Source organism: Salvelinus fontinalis, chromosome 26, assembly GCF_029448725.1.
Source record: "Salvelinus fontinalis isolate EN_2023a chromosome 26, ASM2944872v1, whole genome shotgun sequence".
In the NCBI taxonomy this organism is placed as follows: Eukaryota; Metazoa; Chordata; class Actinopteri; order Salmoniformes; family Salmonidae; genus Salvelinus; species Salvelinus fontinalis.
Window position 1 is genome coordinate 14953638 of NC_074690.1, and position 23045 is coordinate 14976682.

At 46.6% G+C, this 23045-nt stretch overlaps 1 protein-coding gene across 4 annotated transcripts in view; it reads left to right on the forward strand.

Annotated features, from left to right (window-relative positions):
- Positions 1-23045, forward strand: part of LOC129823693 (serine/arginine repetitive matrix protein 2-like) — a 57627-nt gene that overhangs the window by 21241 nt on the left and 13341 nt on the right. For all 4 annotated transcript variants that reach the window (XR_008754669.1, XR_008754668.1, XM_055882600.1 and 1 more), the window contains 3 exons: positions 3210-3502; positions 13693-14772; positions 21108-22799. Coding sequence is in view for 2 of the 4 variants with exons in the window: in XM_055882600.1 (XP_055738575.1) it covers positions 3210-3502; positions 13693-14772; positions 21108-22799 (3065 nt within the window). In the remaining 2 variants the exon portion in view is untranslated. The remainder of the gene's footprint in view (positions 1-3209; positions 3503-13692; positions 14773-21107; positions 22800-23045) is intronic.

Genomic DNA, 23045 nt, shown 5'->3' on the forward strand with positions numbered 1-23045 from the left:
ACAGACAGATGCTGGCACTAAGACTGCACTCAGTCAGCTGTATAAGGAAATAAGCAAACAGGAAACCACTCACCCAGAGGCGGCGCTCCTAGTGGCCGGAGACTTTAATGCAGGGAAACTTAAATCAGTTCTACCAAATCTCTATCAACATGTTAAATGTGCAACCAGAGGGAAAAAAATTCTAGATCACCTGTACTCCACACACAGAGACCCATACAAAGCTCTCCCTCGTCCTCCATTTGGTAAATCTGACCACAACTCAATCCTCCTGATTCCTGCTTACAAGCAAAAATTAAAGCAGGAAGCACCAGTGACTCGATCTATAAAAAAGTGGTCAGATGAAGCAGATGCTAAACTACAGGACTGTTTTGCTAGCACAGACTGGAATATGTTCCGGGATTCTTCCGATGGCATTGAGGATTACACCACATCAGTCACTTGCTTTATAAATAAGTGCATCGAGGACGTCATCCCCACAGTGACTGTAAGTACATACCACAACCAAAAGCCATGGATCACAGGCAACATTCGCATTGAGCTAAAGGGTAGAGCTGCAGCTTTCAAGGCGCGGGACTCTAATCCGGAAGCTTACAAGAAATCCCACTATGCCCTGCGACGAATCATCAAACAGGCAAAGCGTCAATACAGGACTAAGATTGAATCATACTACACCGGCTCCGACGCTCGTCGGATGTGGCAGGGCTTGCAAACTATAACAGACTACAAAGGAAGCACAGCTGCGAGCTGCCCAGTGACACGAGCCTACCAGACGAGCTAAATCACTTCTATGCTCGCTTCGAGGCAAGCAACACTGAGGCATGCATGAGAGCATCAGCTGTTCCGGACGACTGTGTGATCACGCTCTCCGTAGCCGACGTGAGTAAGACCTTTAAACAGGTCAACATACACAAGGCTGCGGGGCCAGACGGATTACCAGGACGTGTGCTCCGGGCATGTGCTGACCAACTGGCTGGTGTCTTCACTGACATTTTCAACATGCCCCTGATTGAGTCTGTAATACTAACATGTTTCAAGCAGACCACCATAGTCCCTGTGCCCAAGAACACAAAAGCAACCTGCCTAAATGACTACAGACCTGTAGCACTCACGTCCGTAGCCATGAAATGCTTTGAAAGGCTGGTAATGGCTCACATCAACACCATAATCCCAGAAACCCTAGACCCACTCCAATTTGCATACCGCCCAAACAGATCCACAGATGATGCAATCTCTATTGCACTCCACACTGCCCTTTCCCACCTGGACAAAAGGAACACCTATGTGAGAATGCTATCCATTGACTACAGCTCAGTGTTCAACACCATAATACCCTCAAAGCTTATCATTATGCTAAGGAACCTGGGACTAAACACCTCCCTCTGCAACTGGATTCTGGACTTCCTGACGGGCCGCCCCCAGGTGGTGAAGGTAGGTAGCAACACATCTGCCACGCTGATCCTCAACACTGGAGCTCCCCGGGGGTGCGTGCTCAGTCCCGTCCTGTACTCCCTGTTCACCCACGACTGCATGGCCAGGCACGACTCCAACATCATCATTAAGTTTGCAGATGACACAACAGTGTCGTCTGATCACCAACAGCGACGAGACAGCCTATAGGGAGGAGGTCAGAGACCTGGCCGGGTGGTGCCAGAATAACAACCTATCCCTCAGTGTAACAAAGGCTAAGGAGATGATTGTGGACTACAGGAAAAGGAGCACCGAGCACGCCCCCATTCTCATCGACGGGGCTGTAGTGGAGCAGGTTGAGAGCTTCAAGTTCCTTGGTGTCCACATCAACAACAAACTAGAATGGTACAAACACACCAAGACAGTTGTGAAGAGGGCATGACAAAGCATATTCCCCCTCAGGAGACTAAAAAGATTTGGCATGGGTCCTGAGATCCTCAAAAGGTTCTACAGCTGCAACATCGAGAGCTTCCTGACTGGTTGCTTCACTGCCTGGTACGGCAATTGCTCGGCCCCCGCCCACAAGGTACTTCAGAGGGTAGTGCGTACGGCCCAGTACATCACTGGGGCAAAGCTGCCTGCCATCCAGGACCTCTACACCAGGCGGTGCCAGAGGAAGGCCCTAAAAATTGTCAAAGACCCCATTCACCCCAGTCATAGACGGTTCTCTCTACTACTGCATGGCAAGTGATACCGGAGTGCCAAGTCTAGGACAAAAAGGCTTCTCAACAGTTTTTACCCCCAAGCCATAAGACTCCTTGCACTGTGTGCCTCCCCCCTCTTTTATGCTGCTGCTACTCTCTGTTTATCATATATGCATAGTCACTTTAACTATACATTCTTGTACATACTACCTCAATTGGCCCAACCAACCAGTGATCCCGCACATTGACTAAGTGGGCTTTCTGCGTTGTGTCCCACCACCCGCCAAATCCTCTTTTTACGCTACTGCTATTCTCTGTTCATCATATATGCATAGTCACTTTAACCATACCTACATGTACATACTACCTCAATAAGCCTGACTAACTGGTGTCTGTATATAGCCTTGCTACTGTTATTTTCAAATGTCTTTTTACTGTTGTTTTATTTCTTTACTTACCTACACACAAACACACACACACACTCTTTTTTCGCACTATTGGTTAGAGCCTGTAAGTAAGCATTTCACTGTAAGGTCTACACCTGTTGTATTTGGCGCACGTGACAAATAAACTTTGATTTGATTAGCATGTGAGTTCGATTACAGGCTCAAAATGGCCCGAGACAAATAACTTTCTTCTGAAACTCGTCAGTCTATTCTTGTTCTGAGAAATGAAGGCTATCCCATGCGAGAAATTGCCAAGAAACTGAAGATCTCTTACAACACTGTGTAAAAATCTGCCATTTCCAGCTACATTAACACCATTAACAATGTCTACACTGTATTTCTGATCAATTTGATGTTTTAATGGACAAAATGTTTCGGCATCACTGTGCCTTCTTCAAGAAGCGTTTATGCCGAAACGTTGGTCCTTCTTCTGACACCGCCTGGTATAGAGGTCCTGGATGTCAGGGAGCTCAGCCCCAGTGATGTTCTGGGCCGTAAGCACTACCCTCTGTAGCACCTTGCGGTCGGATGCCAAGCAGTTGACATTCCAAGCAGTGATGCAGCCAGTCAAGATGCTGTCAATGGTACAGGCCATTCGTCCTGTAATCATAACAAACATTTCTCTCTCTCTCCCTCTCTCTTTCTCTGTCAGGACGGGCGAAGAGGTGGTGACCAAGGAGAAGCACCTGCGTATGGGCTCCATGACCATGCCAGCCCCCCCACAGCTTGCTTGCGGGCCGGGCTTTGCCGTGCGCTCCCAGTCACTACACTCGGTGGGCGGGGGCAGTAACGGTGGTGGAGAGGAGGAGGTGGGTAGCCCCACCTCCCGCAAGCAGCCCCCACCCAAACCCAGGAGGGACCCGGCTACCAAGCTGAGCATTTCCTCTGAGACAGTGGACCACAGCCCCACCTTGGTCTGCAGGGGCTGCAGGGCCAATCCAGATGGTAAGTATTGAACAACGAGACTAGATACGCAAACATAGCCTGTAACTCAAGTAGCTAGGGGAAGATAGGCCTACTAAACAGCAATGGAAAATGCTACTTGACGCACAGCTACGCAAACAAACAAGACCAGTATGCAACAGCCAACAATCACGGGAAAATACTACACAACTACAACAAATAATGCTGCGTACCACACAGCTAAGAAAACAAACTACACGACAACACACAACTACTCCAACATTCTACTCAACTACAGAAAAAAAACGACCAAATATGCACCGGGTGGTGTACACTGAGTGAACAAAACATTATGAACACCTGCTCTTTCCATGACAGACTGACCAGGTGAAAGCTGTGATCCCTTATTGATGTCACTTGTTAAATCCACTTCAATCAGTGTAGATGAAGAGTAGGATTGTGTATGTGTGTAGACAAAATATTGAAGTGCCTTTGAACTAGGTATGGTAGTAGGTGCCAGGAGCACCGGTTTGTGTCAAGCACTGTAACACTGCTGGGTTTTTCACGCTCAACAGTTTACCATGTATCAAGAATGGTCCACCACCCAAAGGACATGACTTAATTGTGGGAAGCATTGGGCCAGCATCCCTGTGGAATTCTTTTGACACCTTGTAGAATCCATGCAGTCTCAAAGGGCTGAGCTGTAAACAAATGAAACATCAGCAGCAGTGAGATTGAATGAGCCGAGCAGCCAGAGTGCAGTGTACATGAGGTTGAGTGCAGTGTACATGAGGTTGAGTGCAGTGTACATGAGGTTGAGTGCAGTGTACGTGAGGTTGAGTGCAGTGTACGTGAGGTTGAGTGCAGTGTACATGAGGTTGAGTGCAGTGTACATGAGGTTGAGTGCAGTGTACGTGAGGTTGAGTGCAGTGTACGTGAGGTTGAGTGCAGTGTACATGAGGTTGAGTGCAGTGTACATGAGGTTGAGCGCAGTGTACATGAGGTTGAGCGCAGTGTACATGAGGTTGAGTGTAGTGTACATGAGGTTGAGTGTAGTGTACATGAGGTTGAGTGCAGTGTACATGAGGTTGGACCCAGTGTACATGAGGTTGGACCCAGTGTACATGAGGTTGAGCCCAGTGTACATGAGGTTGAGTGCAGTGTACATGAGGTTGAGCGCAGTGTACATGAGGTTGAGCGCAGTGTACATGAGGTTGAGCGCAGTGTACATGAGGTTGAGCGCAGTGTACATGAGGTTGAGCGCAGTGTACATGAGGTTGAGCGCAGTGTACATGAGGTTGAGCGCAGTGTACATGAGGTTGAGCGCAGTGTACATGAGGTTGAGCGCAGTGTACATGAGTTTGAGCGCAGTGTACATGAGGTTGAGTGCAGTGTACATGAGGTTGAGTGCAGTGTACATGAGGTTGAGTGCAGTGTACATGAGGTTGAGTGCAGTGTACATGAGGTTGAGTGCAGTGTACATGAGCGCAGTGTACATGAGCGCAGTGTACATGAGGTTGAGCGCAGTGTACATGAGGTTGAGCGCAGTGTACATGAGGTTGAGTGCAGTGTACATGAGGTTGAGTGCAGTGTACATGAGGTTGGACCCAGTGTACATGAGGTTGAGCCCAGTGTACATGAGGTTGAGCCCAGTGTACATGAGGTTGAGTGCAGTGTACATGAGGTTGAGTCCAGTGTGCATGAGGTTGAGCCCAGTGTACATGAGGTTGAGCGCAGTGTACATGAGGTTGAGCGCAGTGTACATGAGGTTGAGCCCAGTGTACATGAGGTTGAGTCCAGTGTACATGAGGTTGAGCCCAGTGTACATGAGGTTCAGCCCAGTGTACATGAGGTTGAGCCCAGTGTACATGAGGTTGAGTGCAGCCATGTGGATGAACAAATCAAACATTGTCTTCTAGTGAGTGTGGCTCTGCTCAGGTCATTCAAACCCACTGTTCCTGATGGTCATGAATGATGTTTATGTAGGCCTAGATTTAATTTCAGCCCAGGTGGCCAATGTTTGCCACAATCATTGGATGGTGGATGTGCGTACAGACTTTTATTTCATTAGGGCCATAGGGCGGCCTTTAGGGCCTTGGGGCTGCATTTATGGCCATGGGGCTGCCTTTAGGGCCATGGGGGGCCTTTAATGGGGCTGCCTTTAGGGCCATGGGGCTGCCTTTAGGGCCTTGGGGGGCCTTTAGGGCCATGGGGCTGCCTTTAGGGCCATGAGGCTGCCTTTAGGGCCATGGGGCTGCCTTTAGGGCCTTGGGGGGCCTTTTACGGCCATGGGGCTGCCTTTAGGGCCTTGGGGGGCCTTTAGGGCCATGGGGCTGCCTTTAGGGCCTTGGGGGGCCTTTAGGGCCATGGGGGGCCATGGGGCGGCCTTTACGACCTTGGGGGGCCTTTAGGGCCATGGGGCGGCCTTTAGGGCCTTGGGGTCCTTTAGAGCCATGGGGCGGCCTTTAATGGGCGGCCTTTAGGGCAATGGGGCGGCCTTTAATGGGCGGCCTTTAGGGCAATGGGGCGGCCTTTAGGGCCATGGGGCTGCCAGTAGCAGTGCATGGGTAAAATCACTGGGGAAGCCAGTGAGTTGTGATAATTGCGTTGTTTACTCTACAACCTGATAGTTCATATGCCCTGACACTGTGATATATACAGTGCCTTCGGAAAGTATTCAGACCCCTTGAATTCTTCCACATTTTGTTAGGCTACAGCCTTACTCAAAAATGTATTAAATAGTTTATTTCCCTCATCAATCTGCACACAATACCACATAATGACAAAGCAAAAACATTTGCAAATGTAAAAAAATAAAACAAAACTGAAATATAACATTTACATAAGTATTCAGACCCTTTACTCAGTACTTTGTTGAAGCACCTTTGGCAGCGATTACAGCCTTGAGTCTTCTTGGGTATGACGCTACAAGCTTGGCACACCTGTATTTGGGGAGTTTCTCCCATTCTTCTCTGCAGATCCTCTCAAGCTCTGTCAGGTTGGATGGGGAGCGTTGCTGCACAGCTATTTTCAGGTCTCTCCAGAGATGTTCGATCAGGTTCAAGTCCGGGCTCTGGCTGGGCCACTCAATGACATTCAGAGACTTGTCCCAAAGTCACTCCTGCGTTGTCTTGGCTGTGTGCTTAGGGTCGTTGTCCTGTTGGAAGGTGAACCTTCGCCCCAGTCTGAGGTCCTAAGCGCTCTGGAGCAGGTTTTCATCAAGGATCTCATCAAGGATCAAGGATCTCTCTGTACTTTCCTCCGTTCATCTTTGCCACTGAAAAACACCCCCACAGCTTGATGCTGCCACCACCATTTTTTATTTATTTTATTTAACTTTTATTTAACTAGGCAAGTCAGTTAAGAATAAATTTGTATTTACAACGACGGCCTAGGAACAGTGGGCTAACTGCCTTGTTCAGGGGCAGAACGACTGATTTTTACCTCTTCAGCTTGGGCATTCAATCTAGCAACCTTTCGGTTACTGGCCCAACACTATAACCACTAGGCTACCATGCTTCACCATAGGGATAGTGCCAGGTTTCCTCCAGACGCGACGCTTGGCATTCAGGCCAAAGAGTTCAATCTTGGTTTCATCAGACCAGATAATCTTGTGTCGCATGGTCTGAGAGTCCTTAGGTGCCTTTTGACAAACTCCAAGCAGGCTGTCATGTGCCTTTTACTGAGGAGTGGCTTCCGTCTGGCCACTCAACCATAAAGGCCTGATTGGTGGAGTTTTTTTATTTATTTATTTTATTTTACCGTTATTTTACCAGGTAAGTTGACTGAGAACACGTTCTCATTTGCAGCAACGACCTGGGGAATAGTTACAGGGGAGAGGAGGGGGATGAATGAGCCAATTGTAAACTGGGGATTATTAGGTGACCATGATGGTTTGAGGGCCAGATTGGGAATTTAGCCAGGACACCGGGGTTAACACCCCTACTCTTACGATAAGTGCCATGGGATCTTTAATGACCTCAGAGAGTCAGGACACCCGTTTAACGTTCCATCCGAAAGACGGCACCCTACACAGGGCAGTGTCCCCAATCACTGCCCTGGGGCATTGGGATATTTTTTTAGACCAGAGGAAAGAGTGCCTCCTACTGGCCCTCCAACACCACTTCCAGCAGCATCTGGTCTCCCATCCAGGGACTGACCAGGACCAACCCTGCTTAACTTCAGAATCAAGCCAGCAGTGGTATGCAGGGTGGTATGCTGCTGGCCGAGTGCTGAGTGCTGCGGAGATGGTTGTCCTTCTGGAAGGTTCTCCCATCTCCACAGAGGAACTCTAGAGCTCTGTCAGTGACCATTGGGTTCTTGGTCATCTCCCTGATCGAGGCCTTTCTCCCCCGATTGCTCAGTTCGGCCGGGCGGTCAGCTCTAGGAAGACTCTTGGTGGTTCCAAACTTCTTCAATTTAAGAATGATGGAGGCCACTGTGTTCTTGGGGACCTTCAATGCTGCAGAAATGTTTTGGTACCCTTCCCCAGATCTGTGCCTGTCTCGGAGCTCTACGAACAATTCCTTTGACTTCATGGCTTGGTTTTGGCTCTGACATGCACTGTCAACTGTGGGACCTTATATAGACAGGTGTGTGCCTTTCTAAATCATGTCCAATCAATTGACTTTACCACAGGTGGACTCCAATGAAGTTGTAGAAACATCTCAAGGATGATCAATGGAAACAGGATGCACCTGAGCTCAATTCCGAGTCTCATAGCAAAGGGTCTGAATACTTATGTAAATAAGGCATTTCAGTTTTTTTATTTTAATACATTTTCCCAAATTTCTAACAACCTTTTTTGCTCTGTCATTATGTGGTATTGTGTGTAGATTGCTCAGGCTTTGTATTTATTTAAATAATTTTAGAATAAGGCTGTAACGTAACAAAATGTGGAAAAAGTCAAGGGGTCCGAATACTTTCCGAAGGCACTGTATGCTTTAGGCAGAGACAATAAGAAGACACAATGGCAGAATAAATTCAACCACACCTTTGTTTCATCACAAAACCGGAGAGCAACCTATGTCTGGTGAAGTCCACAAAGCATATTGCATGCAACAAACAGTTACATGACCTACAGCATGGTCTAACAAGTTAATGTTTCTGACATTTTTGGACCTCTAAACAACTATTGATTTAGAACCACATAGAGTCCCAAAGAAAACATTCCAGCACAATTTCAACTTCAACATTTCAACATCATCAAATCACCTCTGCTTAGTCTAATACAGTGACAAGTAAAATATACCAAAAACGATTTAGTCCAATCAACGTAAGCTAAATATGATGCGGCTTTCCATGGTTCTGATGTGTGTGTGTGTGTGTGTGTGTGTGTGTGTGTGTGTGTGTGTGTGTGTGTGTGTGTGTGTGTGTGTGTGTGTGTGTGTGTGTGTGTGTGTGTGTGTGTGTGTGTGTGTGTGTGTGTGTGTGTGTGTAAGTAGAAAAAACATGTTGACTCACTCTACATGTAGAGAAACATCGATGCCATCCTCCTCTCTTTCATGTTGGTGAAACATTCTATGACTCTGTCATACTGTACACCCTTTTATTTGTTGTTGTCCTAGGCTACCTGGTTAAAATGCCTGCTCGCTAGCCTAACTTCCTTTCATGGGCAGTGTTAGCTAGTTCACATTAGCCTTCTACATCAAGCTACATGTTGAACTTCCATCCTCTCAGTCCCGGGGCACAATTTATGAATTTATGGTTGGATCAGAATCGGCGTTATAGTCATTGGCCAGTACGGAGAATTAAATAAAACCACAAGGCCAAATCCCTATCCCTATCCATGGCTAATTTAGAAAGGGGACAATTTTTGCTAGCTAGCCACCGGAGGACAACAACACAATAATATCCGAACAATTCAAGTTGTTTCTGTCAATCACGTATTTCTATCGATGCGATGTAATAGGAGTGAAGCCAAATCCAAACTGGCTTCCCTTGACACTTTTTTATGGTGCGCAAGGACCATTCACAATTGAGCTCATTCAGTTTAGCTCATAGATGATTGGCTATTATTTTATTTTTTTGTAAATATCAAAGGAGGCCAAATGCTCTCTGTCTTCCCTTGCATTCAATGCTACAGGCGGCAACAATGTCATACTCTTTATGACCAGACAGCATCAGATAGATGGCCTACACATACAGAGACAGAGGGGTGCTGTTTTGCTCTCTCTGATGTTTTCTCCAGTGAGATACATTCATCCTCTTGCGAATTGAAGGAAAATTATGAAACACAGAGAGTTGAAAGATAAATTGTTTGTCTTGGTACATTTTTGGTGAAACCTGGCTTCCCTTGGCATCCATGAATACACGCCTGGGGGCTGCCTGCAATCATGGGACTGCTGGTTAGCAAGATTTGATTTGGGCCTTCTCCTCTCCACACGGACATGTCGCAGTTCTAGATCCCACGATGATGTCACAGTGTTAGATCTCTCGATGATGTCACAGTGTTAGATCTCTCGATGATGTCACAGTGTTAGATCTCTCGATGATGTCACAGTGTTAGATCTCTCGATGATGTCACAGTGTTAGATCTCTCAATGATGTCACAGTGTTAGATCTCTCGATGATGTCGTGTGCAGTCGATGAGCAGTCCCTAAGTCAAGGTCATTCAGGTTTCTCTCACCCCCCCCGCCGCTCATTTTCCTCTGGGATTACACAGTAACACAACCTGACTACTGACTCATTCAGGCTTGAGAAGGTTTGAAAGGTGCGTGCGAAGTGACCGGTCCCATTTGTGATGTGGTGATGAAAGCGAACCACTTGCAAAATGCCTCCCCAGAGTATCTGCGTTCTACAGTATCTGCGTTCTACAGTATCTGTGTTCTACAGTATCTGTGTTCTACAGTATCTGCATTCTACAGTATCTGTGTTCTGGTTCTACAGTATCTGTGTTCTACAGTATCTGCGTTCTACAGTATCTGCATTCTACAGTATCTGCGTTCTACAGTATCTGTGTTCTACAGTATCTGTGTTCTACAGTATCTGTGTTCTGGTTCTACAGTATCTGTGTTCTACAGTATCTGCGTTCTACAGTATCTGTGTTCTACAGTATCTGCGTTCTACAGAATCTGCGTTCTGCGTTCTACAGTATCTGTGTTCTACAGTATCTGCATTCTACAGTATCTGTGTTCTACAGTATCTGTGTTCTACAGTATCTGTGTTCTACAGTATCTGCGTTCTACAGAATCTGCGTTCTGCGTTCTACAGTATCTGTGTTCTACAGTATCTGCGTTCTACAGTATCTGCGGTCTGCGTTCTACAGTATCTGTGTTCTGCGTTCTACAGTATCTGCGTTCGACAGAATCTGCGTTCTACAGTATCTGTGTTCTACAGTATCTGCATTCTACAGTATCTGTGTTCTACAGTATCTGTGTTCTACAGTATCTGCGTTCTGCAGTATCTACAGTACCTGTGTTCTGCATTATACAGTATCTACAGTATCTGTGTTCTACAGTATCTGTGTTCTACAGAATCTACAGTATATGTGTTCTACAGTCTACAATATCTACAGTACCTGTGTTCTGCATTAAACAGTATCTACAGTATATGCATTCTATAGTATCTACGTTCTGCGTTCTGCAGTATCTGCTCATCTGTTTTCCTCGTAAGGCTTTTTAAAATCCTGCAAAGACCCTGTTTACATATGGCAAAGGAATTTCACATCCGAAGAGATCAGGGTTGGTTTCCTGATAGCTTAGGCTTATGAGTGTTTTAACATGATGCATCTTTCCTACAAACGGACGGAGATGTAAAATACGTTTCCCAAATCACCACGCAGAGAGAACGGTTGCTAAGTGGGTTGTTGGAGCATGTCGATACTGATAGGATCGAAAGAAAGGAAGCGCTGCTCTCGGATCAGTTTTCTCCATTCAAATCTTTCCTTAACGTTATAATTATTTCACAATACTGACAACAGATCAGCCCCTAGAGAGAGATTCTCACATACGGCTGCAAATATTGAGGCGGCTTATTCTAATGCTTACCCAATAAAAAATGCACTAATACACCAATTTGGCACACCATTGCACACGTTGTCACACATCATGAAATATGTTGAGACAAATTACAGACAATAGCCTACAAGTAGCAAAATAAACCTCCAATTGATTGAACATGAAATGTATTTGAATATGATTGAAATGGGCCTATAGCTTACTGTTTATATTTTAATGCAGTCATCTCAGTTTTCATTTGAACCATCTTTGTTTTATACGTCTCTTGTTTGTATTAATTGCAAAGACATTGGCAACTTTTGTATTTGACTGTCAACTTTGTTCTGATGTTATCGCAGTCACATAGACATGTTCAGCAGAGATCTTCTGTGTATAAAGTGGACCAAGAAAAGCATCTAACGACGCATTTATCTGTTCTACTGGTCTGAGCCGTTAGATTACGAGTGTTTTCAAGTGCCACTTTAATAACGATGGTTTTTCGTGAAAAAGCTCAGAGATTTAACGATGCTCCTACGAAGGTTCTAACGATGAACTTAAGCCTTAAAATGATCTTGGGGAAACTGGGCCCTGATCTTCATGTCCTGGTTGTGAGCCGTTTAGTTTAACTTTTATCCTCACCACGTAGATGAAAGTAATCTTCTCCGCATCTGTCGTGAGGAAAAGTGTAAGAGGACACTGCCAACTGTTACATGTTCACCTGCATTTACTAATAACAGTGGATCTCAAATGAAAACAGAGGAATGAAACGAATGATGGGAGTTGGACACATTGAGGGAAAAAAAGGATGGGGATAGAAAACGTAAGTAGAAAGTGTAGAGACGAGGTAACGAATGGATGGACATTTGACCATCTCTGATCAGATACGATTTGTCTTTACTTTATTCAAATCAAATATTACTGGTCACAAAGACATATATTTAGCGGATGTTACTGTGGGCGTAAGGAAATGCTTGTAATGCTGTAAAAGCAGTAGTGTGGCCTTGCGTTTACTGGTTAGGGGTGTAAACTAACGGAGCATAAGCACCTACCTATAAACTCAATCACTGTGCAGCTGTACAAATGGACGCCTATATCATGTAGCATGTAAACAACCAGATACTTTGACAGAACAGAAAGCACCTGCTGATCAAGGAAACAACAAGTGCTGCAAAATGATCAAGAAATGAACAGGCTATTGAAAGTAATATAATATAGTAATATAGTCTTAAGGGGCTGTGAGAGACTTAAGGGTGAATATACGGTCGCATTTGACCGCGTTGCAGTTTGATGTGTATGACGGTTTGAGTTTGACGTGTTGTGACGGTTGGTTAGGGAGTTGCCTTGACTGCCTCAGATTGGAGGGGATCCCTGTGTGCACACAGTTCTTCCCCTGCGCCACGGCAACCATCCCACAGAAACAAGACCCCCCCCCCCCCAGTAGCCCGGCCAATCAGAACGACAGCAGGCAGCGTGTGCCAATGAGGCGGCGGCAACGGTGGCTCTCTAAGACGTCCAGGCCAATCACCGTCTGAGTGTGGGGGGTGTCCCTCACCGAGGGGAGGGTTGTTACGTGTGCCAGATCGGGTTCTGAGCGGAGCAGGGGGAGGGACCAGTCAGAGGCAGAATTCATTCAGGAGAAGCGACTGACCTAGATTCCATTTCCCCCAGGATGGAGAGGGGGTGAACACATCCACTACGGGGGAGGGGGAGAGAGAGCCGGGGAGGATGAATTCATCATCAGTGCATGAAACAGATCTCAAGAGCCATGCAGCCCAGTTAGCATAATGATAGTAATAATAACAAGTCATCCGAGTACAGAGACACAAGTTACACTGAGACGTCTATACACACATTGGACCACAGCTTGCTGAGCTCAAATCTCCTATTGTCACCTCAGGTTGAGATGCATGGCTAAAAAGAGTATATGGTGGTTGGATTAAGGTTCAGGGTGTATTTGAAATATATGAAAGGGATAAATTGTGTGTGTGTGTGTGTGTGTGTGTGTGTGTGTGTGTGTGTGTGTGTGTGTGTGTGTGTGTGTGTGTGTGTGTGTGTGTGTGTGTGTGTGTGTGTGTGTGTGTGTGTGTGTGTGTGTGTGTGTGTGTGTGTGTGTGAAGGTGGTTGAGTCATAGAGAGGAGCCCCTGGGACTGTCTCTGTATGTAGTCATGTATCAAATATATCTGACTCAATGAATGTCGTTCAGCTATTGTGACCTAATGCCATGTAACATGTAGTAATACAACGATAAGGTTTATGCTGATTGGCTGAACGCTTTTTGTTTTCTGTTCCTTCAGCGCCACAAGGCTGCGGCGAAGACTGCAAGAGCGTTCCTCCGCCCAAACCCAGGAGGAACCCCAACACCCAGCTGAGCACCTCCTTCGATGATTCCTGCATCAGGAAGCACATTGGCTCCAAGAGTCACTCCCCTTCTGCCGAGCGCGAGCGCAACCCCTCGCCGCCGAGCGACGAGAGCCCCAGCCACCACTCCGACTCGGATGAGCCTGTCTACATCGAGATGGGCGCCAGTGTTGGGGGCGGCGGGCACACAGAGGCACCCAAGAGTGAGGACGAGGAGCCGGGAGAATCTGTGTACGAGGAGATGAAGTACCCTCTCCTGGATGAAATGGACTACTGCTGGGCTCCCCTGGGGTGCCGCTCTGCCTGCCCCACCCCGGCACCACTGGACCCTGAGCCCCTCAGCCGCTGCTCCACCCCGCGTAACATCCCCCTCTGCGACATCCCTGCGCCGTTCCCCAACTTGCTCACCCACCGGCCGCCCCTCCTGGTGTTCCCCCCGGCGCCGGCCCAGTGCTCACCAAACTCGGACGAGTCCCCGCTCACCCCTCTGGATCCCCTGACGACGCTGTCCATGATGGACAACCCCTGCGCCTACAACAAGTCGCCCACCTCCTCTTCCGAGCCCCCCTTGGCGCACCTCCGCAGGGAGCTGACAGCCACGCCCACCCTGACCGTGTCGGGACGCTCGTCGGCTCCACCCCTGCCCTGCACCCTCTACAAGTCCTCAGCCTCCTCCGCCCACGGCTATCAGCGCAGCCACTCAGCCTGCCCCTCTCCCGTCAGCATGGGCCGCTGCCTCACGCCGCTTAGCCTGATGCGCACACCGCCCTTCGACGCCCCCATGCCCTTCCCGGGCGGGCTGCCGCACAGCGCCTCCACCACGCCCCATGGAAAGGGCTCGCCCCCACAGGACTGTGTGGCTGGGGGCAGACTGCATGGGTCGATGCAGAATGTGTCCACGGGACGCTCACGCACACCGACTAGCCCCCTGGACGAGCTGACCAACCTGTTCACCGCCGGCAGGAACATGATGAAGAAGAACACCGGCGGCAGGAAGTCCAAGGAGCCCGGGGAGAGTGAGTGTCAATCAATCATTCAGTCAATACATCACACCATCATCTATTTGTCAATATAGTTACAGAGTCAGTCAATACATCACACCATCATCTATTTGTCAATATAGTTACAGAGTCAGTCAATACATCACACCATCATCTATTTGTCAATATAGTTACAGAGTCAGTCAATACATCACACCATCATCTATTTGTCAATATAGTTACAGAGTCAGTCAATACATCACACCATCATCTATTTGTCAATACAGTTACAGAATCAGTCAATAGCTACATAGAGGTGAAATAACAGAATAGTTACGTCATATGTATCCAGTCTGATCCAATATGACTGCCGTGTCGTAACCCACACAGTGTAACATTAACACATTGACTCACAAAATACAGCCATGTTTATTTTTTAATTTATTTAAAATGAGTTGTTAGTGGTCTCATCCACGTCGTATCAACGTAACCCCTTTTCATCTGCTAAAACAACGTCCAATCCCGCTAAAGTAGGAGATGCTGCTGATAGCAGGCATGCGGGACATGCCATGGGTGTTTTGTGGCTCTTTGCAAGCATTTCCTCCATTGATACAGATCATATGATTTTAATCTGGCAGGATTCGGGAGTAGAGCGGCCGGCATTAGGACCTCTCAAACCCTGCAGTGGCATTAAGCCACCGCACAGCATTACTGATAAATATGGTAACATCAGGTTTAAACACAGGAAGCCAGTGTGTCCAGTCCAAGACCCAGACAAAATGACATTAATGGTGAATTCAGATAGGTTCCCAACACCGGAGAAGAACACATTTCTATATAGCTTCAGAAACCGTCCTATGAGCTGTATTTTCAATCATGAATTCATACTTAATTTGTATGCATAATTCAGCCATTACTTTTCTCCTAATGAACGATCTCTATTGAGACATAGCCTGAAACTTTAATGGGCCTCTAATACAAAGGAATAAAACATGAATTTGTGTTTAAAACCACGTAGGCTATGCATTGCATATGCACACTGTACTGCAATCCGTAAAGAAGTAACTCATGTGTAGGTATTCAGAATTTACACGTTTGTGTTCCTTAATAATGGGCACAAGAGCAGTGAAGTGTGTGAGTGGGTTTTTATCAGATTGGCAGAAAAGAGCAGCTGATGATTTGGAGAGAGATCTAACATACTGTAGCAACTAACTCAATAAGGAAATTCCCACCAGTTGAGTGCATTTGAATCCATTTAGTTCAAAAAGGACTGGGCATGTGTCAATCAATCTGCACTTAACTCCCAGAGCTTCATAGCAACCATCAACTCCAAACCAGTCATAGCAACAGAAGAAGGAGCCTCTCTTATTTCCCTCCCTGTGAGGAAGTGGGCCAATCACAGTGCAGGTCACACCCGGCTTCCAACTGATCTTGTGCAAGGCAGTGGGCTCCTGAGAGACAGCCAAGGCTTTTACACCTGATCAAAGAGTTATATTCCTCTGTTGGCCCAATCAGCTAGTAGAGATTTAACCAATCAGGGAAACATCTTCACAGTCACCAATCAGGAGAGAGAAAGAACAGTTGCTGACTTCTATGGCAGTTGCTTGACTTCCTGGAATTATACCACAATCTTCTCTGACTGTTGGAAATCTTAGTGGTTGTGGCAAATGTTTGCACCTTGCCTTTTATGCAATTTCTGTGTAATTCTTTGGCTTGTGGGAAAATGTATGCCTATGTAGTAATGTCTTATTGATGCATGGTTCTGATTTGTCCTTTAGCCCCATATGGCTCATAAATCCTGTTTACTCACACTATGTAATGGCGGGCAATGCTGTGAAGTCTACAGTTTAAAAAAAAATCTTATTCGTTTCTATTGTAGCACCTGCGTCCAGCCAGCCTATTGGGGCTCACGTAATGGCAGGTCTGCTGATCAACGTTCTATGATTGGTCACGTGCAGGCATCCTCTTTCTATCCGGGAGGATAGACGATAGGAACACAGCTGGCTAGCATGACCCACTTTTCCCCTGGTTCGTCACCTCTATGAGACCGTAACAACCAGCACGCGCTGGTGACACGCAGGCCTTGTGATATTGGACTTCTGTGAAAGCAGTAATGCACCAAAGCGCTCTGCTGGGAATCAACGATGCATGTTCGTTTTTTTTTTTTTTTTTTGCAGAGATTGACCAATGTCTTTTATGGAAGGCAGATGTTAGTCTCTGTAGGCTGTTGCCTTTTGGTTGTCAAAACGTCGAGGAACGCTCTCTGACTTCTAACTTCCTTTACATAGTTTACAAATCTGGACAGAAGAACAGTGCTGCCCATAGACATTTTGTGAATGAGGGATCTAAACGAGAGAGAACATTACAATCATCAAATAGGCCCACTTTCACCAAATTCGACAGATTAAGGGTTGCACACATCGCTACGAATGTGGATCGCTTAAAGATCGTCTGCCGATTTTTATTCGAACTGTGTTAAAGGGACATTTCTGAAATGTTCGATGTCATATTCATCATCAATGTCATCAATGTTCCATCTAAACTGCGCGTGTGCGCACCACCTCCACGACTGCCGCGCAGACACAAGCGATTGGACTTCACTTGAGTTCGCCCCATTAGTTTGCACTTTATAGAATCAACATTATATCACACCCTTTTCAATGCAACAAACCAAAACAAATCTAACTTTGCAAGATTGAGTCTGTGATTTTGTTGTAGGCAGAGCCAGAGCGCAACGGAGTAGAATTCTATTGGTGGAGGTAGCCCACGAGCGGTCGTTCAAATACCCACGAATGAATAAGCTGCGCATGTGCACATTTGTTGACATTCTTTTCTAGTTAGTGAGTTATTAGCCCAGTTAGAGATACCGCTTCCTACAAGAGTACAAAACGTCTAGGCTATATTTCAAGCAGTCTTTGAAAAACCCGTCAGGTAAAAAGCTTATGTTTTAATTAAAGGGGCAGTGTTGTATTTTGAGACAGGCTTGACTATGCAAATAAGCGAATAGGCAGAGGGGTAGCCTACAGTGTCTAATTCTCTGTATGGTAATACTAATAAATGCTATTTTGTAAAGTGGTTTCTTGCATCATACAATACAATGCAATTTACAGTCACCTATTTGACCCATGGTGTTAAAGACCAAGTCAAAAATAATTTATTATCAAGCCCTTCATAATGTAAAAATCTATCAATCTATTTCCATGTGAAAATTGTATGGGATTTGCTCCATTGGTTTTGTTGGTTTAGGCCTGCATTATGCTCAAATAGCCACAATAGTCTATTGGCTACTATCTAAAACTGTAAGGGTACAGCCTCAGTGTTCACTGTGTTCATTGTTCACTCTATCAGCATGTTAAATGTGCAACCAGAGGGGGAAAAAACTCTGGACCACCTTTACTCCACACACAGAGACGCATACAAAGCTCTCCCTCGCCCTCCATTTGGCAAATCTGACCATAATTCTATCCTCCTGATTCCTGCTTAGATGCACAAAATTAAACCAGGAAGCACAAGTGACTCGATCAATAAAAAAGTGGTTAGATGAAGCAGATGCTAAGCTACAGGACTGTTTTGCTAGCACAGACTGGAATATGTTCTGGGATTCTGATGGCATTGAGAACTACACCACATCAGTCATTGGCCTCATCAATAAGTGCATCGACGACGTTGTCCCCACAGTGACCATACGTACATACCCCAACCAGAAGCCATGGATTACAGGCAACATCCGCACTGAGCTGAAGGCTAGAGCTGCCGTTTTCAAGGAGCTGGACTCTATATCCCGCTATGCCCTCAGACGAACCATCAAACAGGCAAAGCGTTAATACAGGACTAAGATCGAATCGTACTACACCGGCTCTGACGCTCGTCGGATGTGGCAGGGCTTGCAAACCATTGCAGACTACAAAGGCAAGCACAGCCGAGACCTGCCCAGTGACACGAGCCTACCAGACGAGCTAAACTATTTCTATGCTTGCTTCGAGGCAAATAACACTGAAACATGCATGAGAGCACCGGCTGTTCCGGACGACTGTGTGAACACGCTCTCCGCAGCCGATGTAAGTAAGAGCTTTAAACAGGACAACATTCACAAGGCCGCAGGGCCAGATGGATTACCAGGACGTGTACTGCGAGCATGCACTGTCCAACTGGCAAGTGTCTTCACTGACATTTTTAATCTCTCCCTGTCCGAGTCTGTAATAACAACATGTTTCAAGTAGACCACCATAGTGCCTGTGCCACAGAACACTAAGGTAACCTGCCTAAATGACTACCGACTCGTAGCACTCACATCTGTAGCCATAAAGTGCTTTGAAAGGCTGGTCTTGGCTTACATCAACACCATTATCCCAGAAACCCTAGACCCACTCCAATTTGCATACCGCCCCAACAGATCCACAGATGATGCAATCTCTATTGTACTCCACACTACCCTTTCCCACCTGGACAAAAGGAACACCTACAGTATGTGAGAATGCGTGTGCTCAGTCACCTCCTGTACTCCCTGTTCACTCATGACTGCACGGCCAGGCAAGACTCCAACACCAGCATTAAGTTTGCCGATGACAACAATGGTAGACTTGATCACCGACAACGACGAGACAGCCTATAGGGAGGAGGTGAGAGACCTGGACGTGTGGGGCAAGGACAACAACCTCTCTCTCAACATGATCAAGACAAAGGAGATGATTGTGGACTACTGGAAAAAGAGGACCGAGCACGCCCCCATTCTCATCGATGGGGCTGCAGTGGAGCAGGTTGAGAGCTTCAAGTTCCTTGGTGTCCACATCACCAACAAACTAACATGGTCCAAGCACACCAAGACAGTTGTGAAGAGGGCACGACAAAACCTATTCCCCCTCAGGAGACTGAAAAGATTTGGCATGGGTCCTCAGATCCTCAAAAGGTTCTACAGCTGCATCATTGAGAGCATCCTGACTGGTTGCATCACTGCTTGGTAGGGCAACTGCTCGGCCATCCGACCGCAAGGCACTACAGAGGCTAGTGCGAACCGCCCAGTTCATCACTGTGACCAAGTTTCCTGCCATCCAGGACCTCTATACCAGGCGGTGTCAGAGGAAGGCCCGAAAAATTGTAAAAGACTCCAGCCACCCTAGTCATAGACTGTTCTCTCTGCTACTGCACAGCAAGCGGTACCAGAGCACCACCAAGTCTAGGTCCAAGAGGCTTCCAAACAGCTTCTACCCCAAAGACATAAGACTCCTGAACAGCTAATCAAATGGCCACCCAGACTATTTGCATTACCTCCCCCTCTTTTACACTGCTGCTACTCTGTTATTATCATCTATGCATAGTCACTTTAATAACTCTACCTTCATGTTTATATTACCTCAACTAAGCGGTGCTCCTGCACATTGACTCTGTATCGGTACCCCCCTGTATATAGTCTCGCTATTGTTATTTTATTGCTGCTCTCTTTTGTTTCTTTTATTTGTTATTCTTATCCGTATTTTTAAAAACTGAATTGTTGGTCAGGGGCTCGTAAGTAAGCATTTCACTGTAAGGTCTACGACCTGTTGTATTCAACGCATGTGACTAACAAAATTTGATTTGATTTGAAATGCGCACCGGAAGTTGCACAAAATTCTCACAACGTTCAAGTTTCCGCTCACAAGTCCTAAAATTTTCTCAGTGCCCCAACAAAAATTGAATCTCCAGCACCACCCCAATATCAATATATGTGAAAATGGCAAGTTTCTATGTTTTGTAGTAAAAAAGATAGAGAAAGACAAGTGTTTCCAATGACATCATCAACCAATTAGGAGGCAATTAGTAGGCAATGCCTCCTCATAATTGGTTAAAAATCACACGACTCACAACAATGTCATTGGAAGCACTTATCTATCTCTATATTTTATACTACAGAACATAGAAACCCACCGTTTTCACATATGTTGATGTTGGGGTTGGAGCTGGAGATGATGAATATGAAGTTTAAACATTTTGAAATGTCCCTTTTTAAAGTACTTTCAGCCAGCAAATGCTTTTGGTGTGTCTGAGCCCTAACACAGAGAGAAGACATTGAAATAAGAATGTATTCAAAGTGGTTACTGCGCCTTTACCTAACCATTTGATAATAGCATCTATGCAAATCACATCCTGGATGTCTCCATGGCAACTGTGGAACAAAACAGCGTTATATCCCAGCATACCCATAGTTCATAGCTCCCACAGCGCATGGGTGACACCAAGTGACCGTATAGCAGTAGTGCAGTATAAATACATAGATATTACAGATGTACTTTAATTTTTCATCTTCTTTATGGTATATAGGCTATGTTTACTAGTTATTTTTGTGTGGACATAACTTGGTATTTTTCGGTACGTTGACTGTTTGTCCTCTGTTACAGCCGAATCCAAGAGTAAGTCTCACAGTGAGTCAAAACGTGATGGCAAGGAGCGGCACAGTCACAAGGAGTCCAAACGGGAGAGGAAGGATCGTAGCAAAGAGTCTTCTTCTCACCTACGCAACACCAAGGACAGGAGCTGTAGCAGCGTGGAGCCGCTGCCCAGACGATATAGCAAAGACCGGGGTTGTAACAGTGTGGAGCCCTTGCCTATGAAACGGGACAGCAGAGACTGGGGTTGTAACAGTGTGGAGCCCTTGCCTATGAAACGGGACAGCAGAGACCGGGGTTGTAACAGTGTGGAGCCCTTGCCTATGAAACGGGACAGCAGAGACCGGGGTTGTAACAGTGTGGAGCCCTTGCCTATGAAACGGGACAGTAAAGGCAGAGGATGTAAAAGTGTGGAAGTCCCGCCTGTCAGACGGGACAGCAAAGACAGAAGTGTCCACGGCATGGAGCCGTTACTACAACTGGACAGCAAAGACTCTCCCCGGAATTGTGTGGAGTCCAGACATGACAGCAAAGACTCTCCCCGGAATGGTGTGGAGTCCAGAAATGACAGCAAAGACTCTCCCCGGAATGGTGTGGAGTCCAGACATGACAGCAAAGACTCTCCCCGGAATGGTGTGGAGTCCAGACATGACAGTAAAGACTCTCCCCGGAATGGTGTGGAGTCCAGACATGACAGTAAAGACTCTCCCCGGAATGGTGTGGAGTCCAGACATGACAGCAAAGACTCTCCCCGGAATGGTGTGGAGTCCAGACATGACAGCAAAGACTCTCCCTGGAATGGTGTGGAGTCCAGAAATGACAGCAAAGACTCTCCCCGGAATGGTGTGGAGTCCAGACATGACAGCAAAGACTCTCCCCGGAATGGTGTGGAGTCCAGACACGACAGCAAAGAAAGGCTCAGCCACCAGAACCCACCGGAACTTCTACCCAGGCAAGATAGCAAAGACCGAACCAGGAACGGAATTGATTTGAGACATGACAGCAAAGTACGAATGGATCAGCCACCAGAGCTCCTACCAAGGCAAGATAGCAAAGACCGAACCAGGAACGGAATGGATTCGAGACATGACAACAAAGAACAAATGGACCAGCCACCAGAGCTTCTACCCAGGGAAGATAGCAAAGACCGAGTCAGGAACGGAATGGATTCGAGACACAACAGCAACGAACGAATGGACCAGCCACCAGAGCTCCTACCCAGACAAAAAAGCAAAGATTCACCCAGAAATGGCCTTGAGTGCAGACGTAATAGCAAAGACAGAGACAGGGAGAGCTACGGCCTAGAATCTAGACATGAGGGCAAAGAACGACGTTACAATGGAATGGAGCCCTTTCCCTTACCCCGACAGGAAATCAAAGAGTCAGACAGAAATGGCCTTGAAGCCAGGCGTGACAGCAAGGACAGAAACTGCAATGGCTCAGAGTTGCCCCCCCGGCGCGACAGCTACGGCAAGAGTGCCAATGGGGTAGATCTTAGGTGCATCAATAAAGACTGGGTTTGCCATAGCTCAGAGGCCTTGCCCAGGCGTGATGTCAGAGATAGGGGGACCTATAGCGTGGAGCAATCCAAAGCACAAGCGAGGAACGGTGTATCAGGGCAACAACAATCATCGACTGCCACAACAACTCGGCATGGGAGACCTGCTGGCAGTCCGCCAATGGTGTTTGGAAGTGGCAATACAGGTGAGGATAGCCTAAATGAAATTGCAATCCTTCAACACAACCATACAGACACCATGAAGTGACTATAGTAAATTATTTGCAGACGGTAAACATGTCCTCATCATGCACAATAATCTGCAAAGTTTACTGAGATGCTATGCTGTTGATTGCAATTTAACATGCCATTTACTGAGAGTCAGTAGTCTATCCATAATTTAAAAAAAATAATTAAAGTGAGCATTCTCTGACTGGGTTGCGTAACTAACA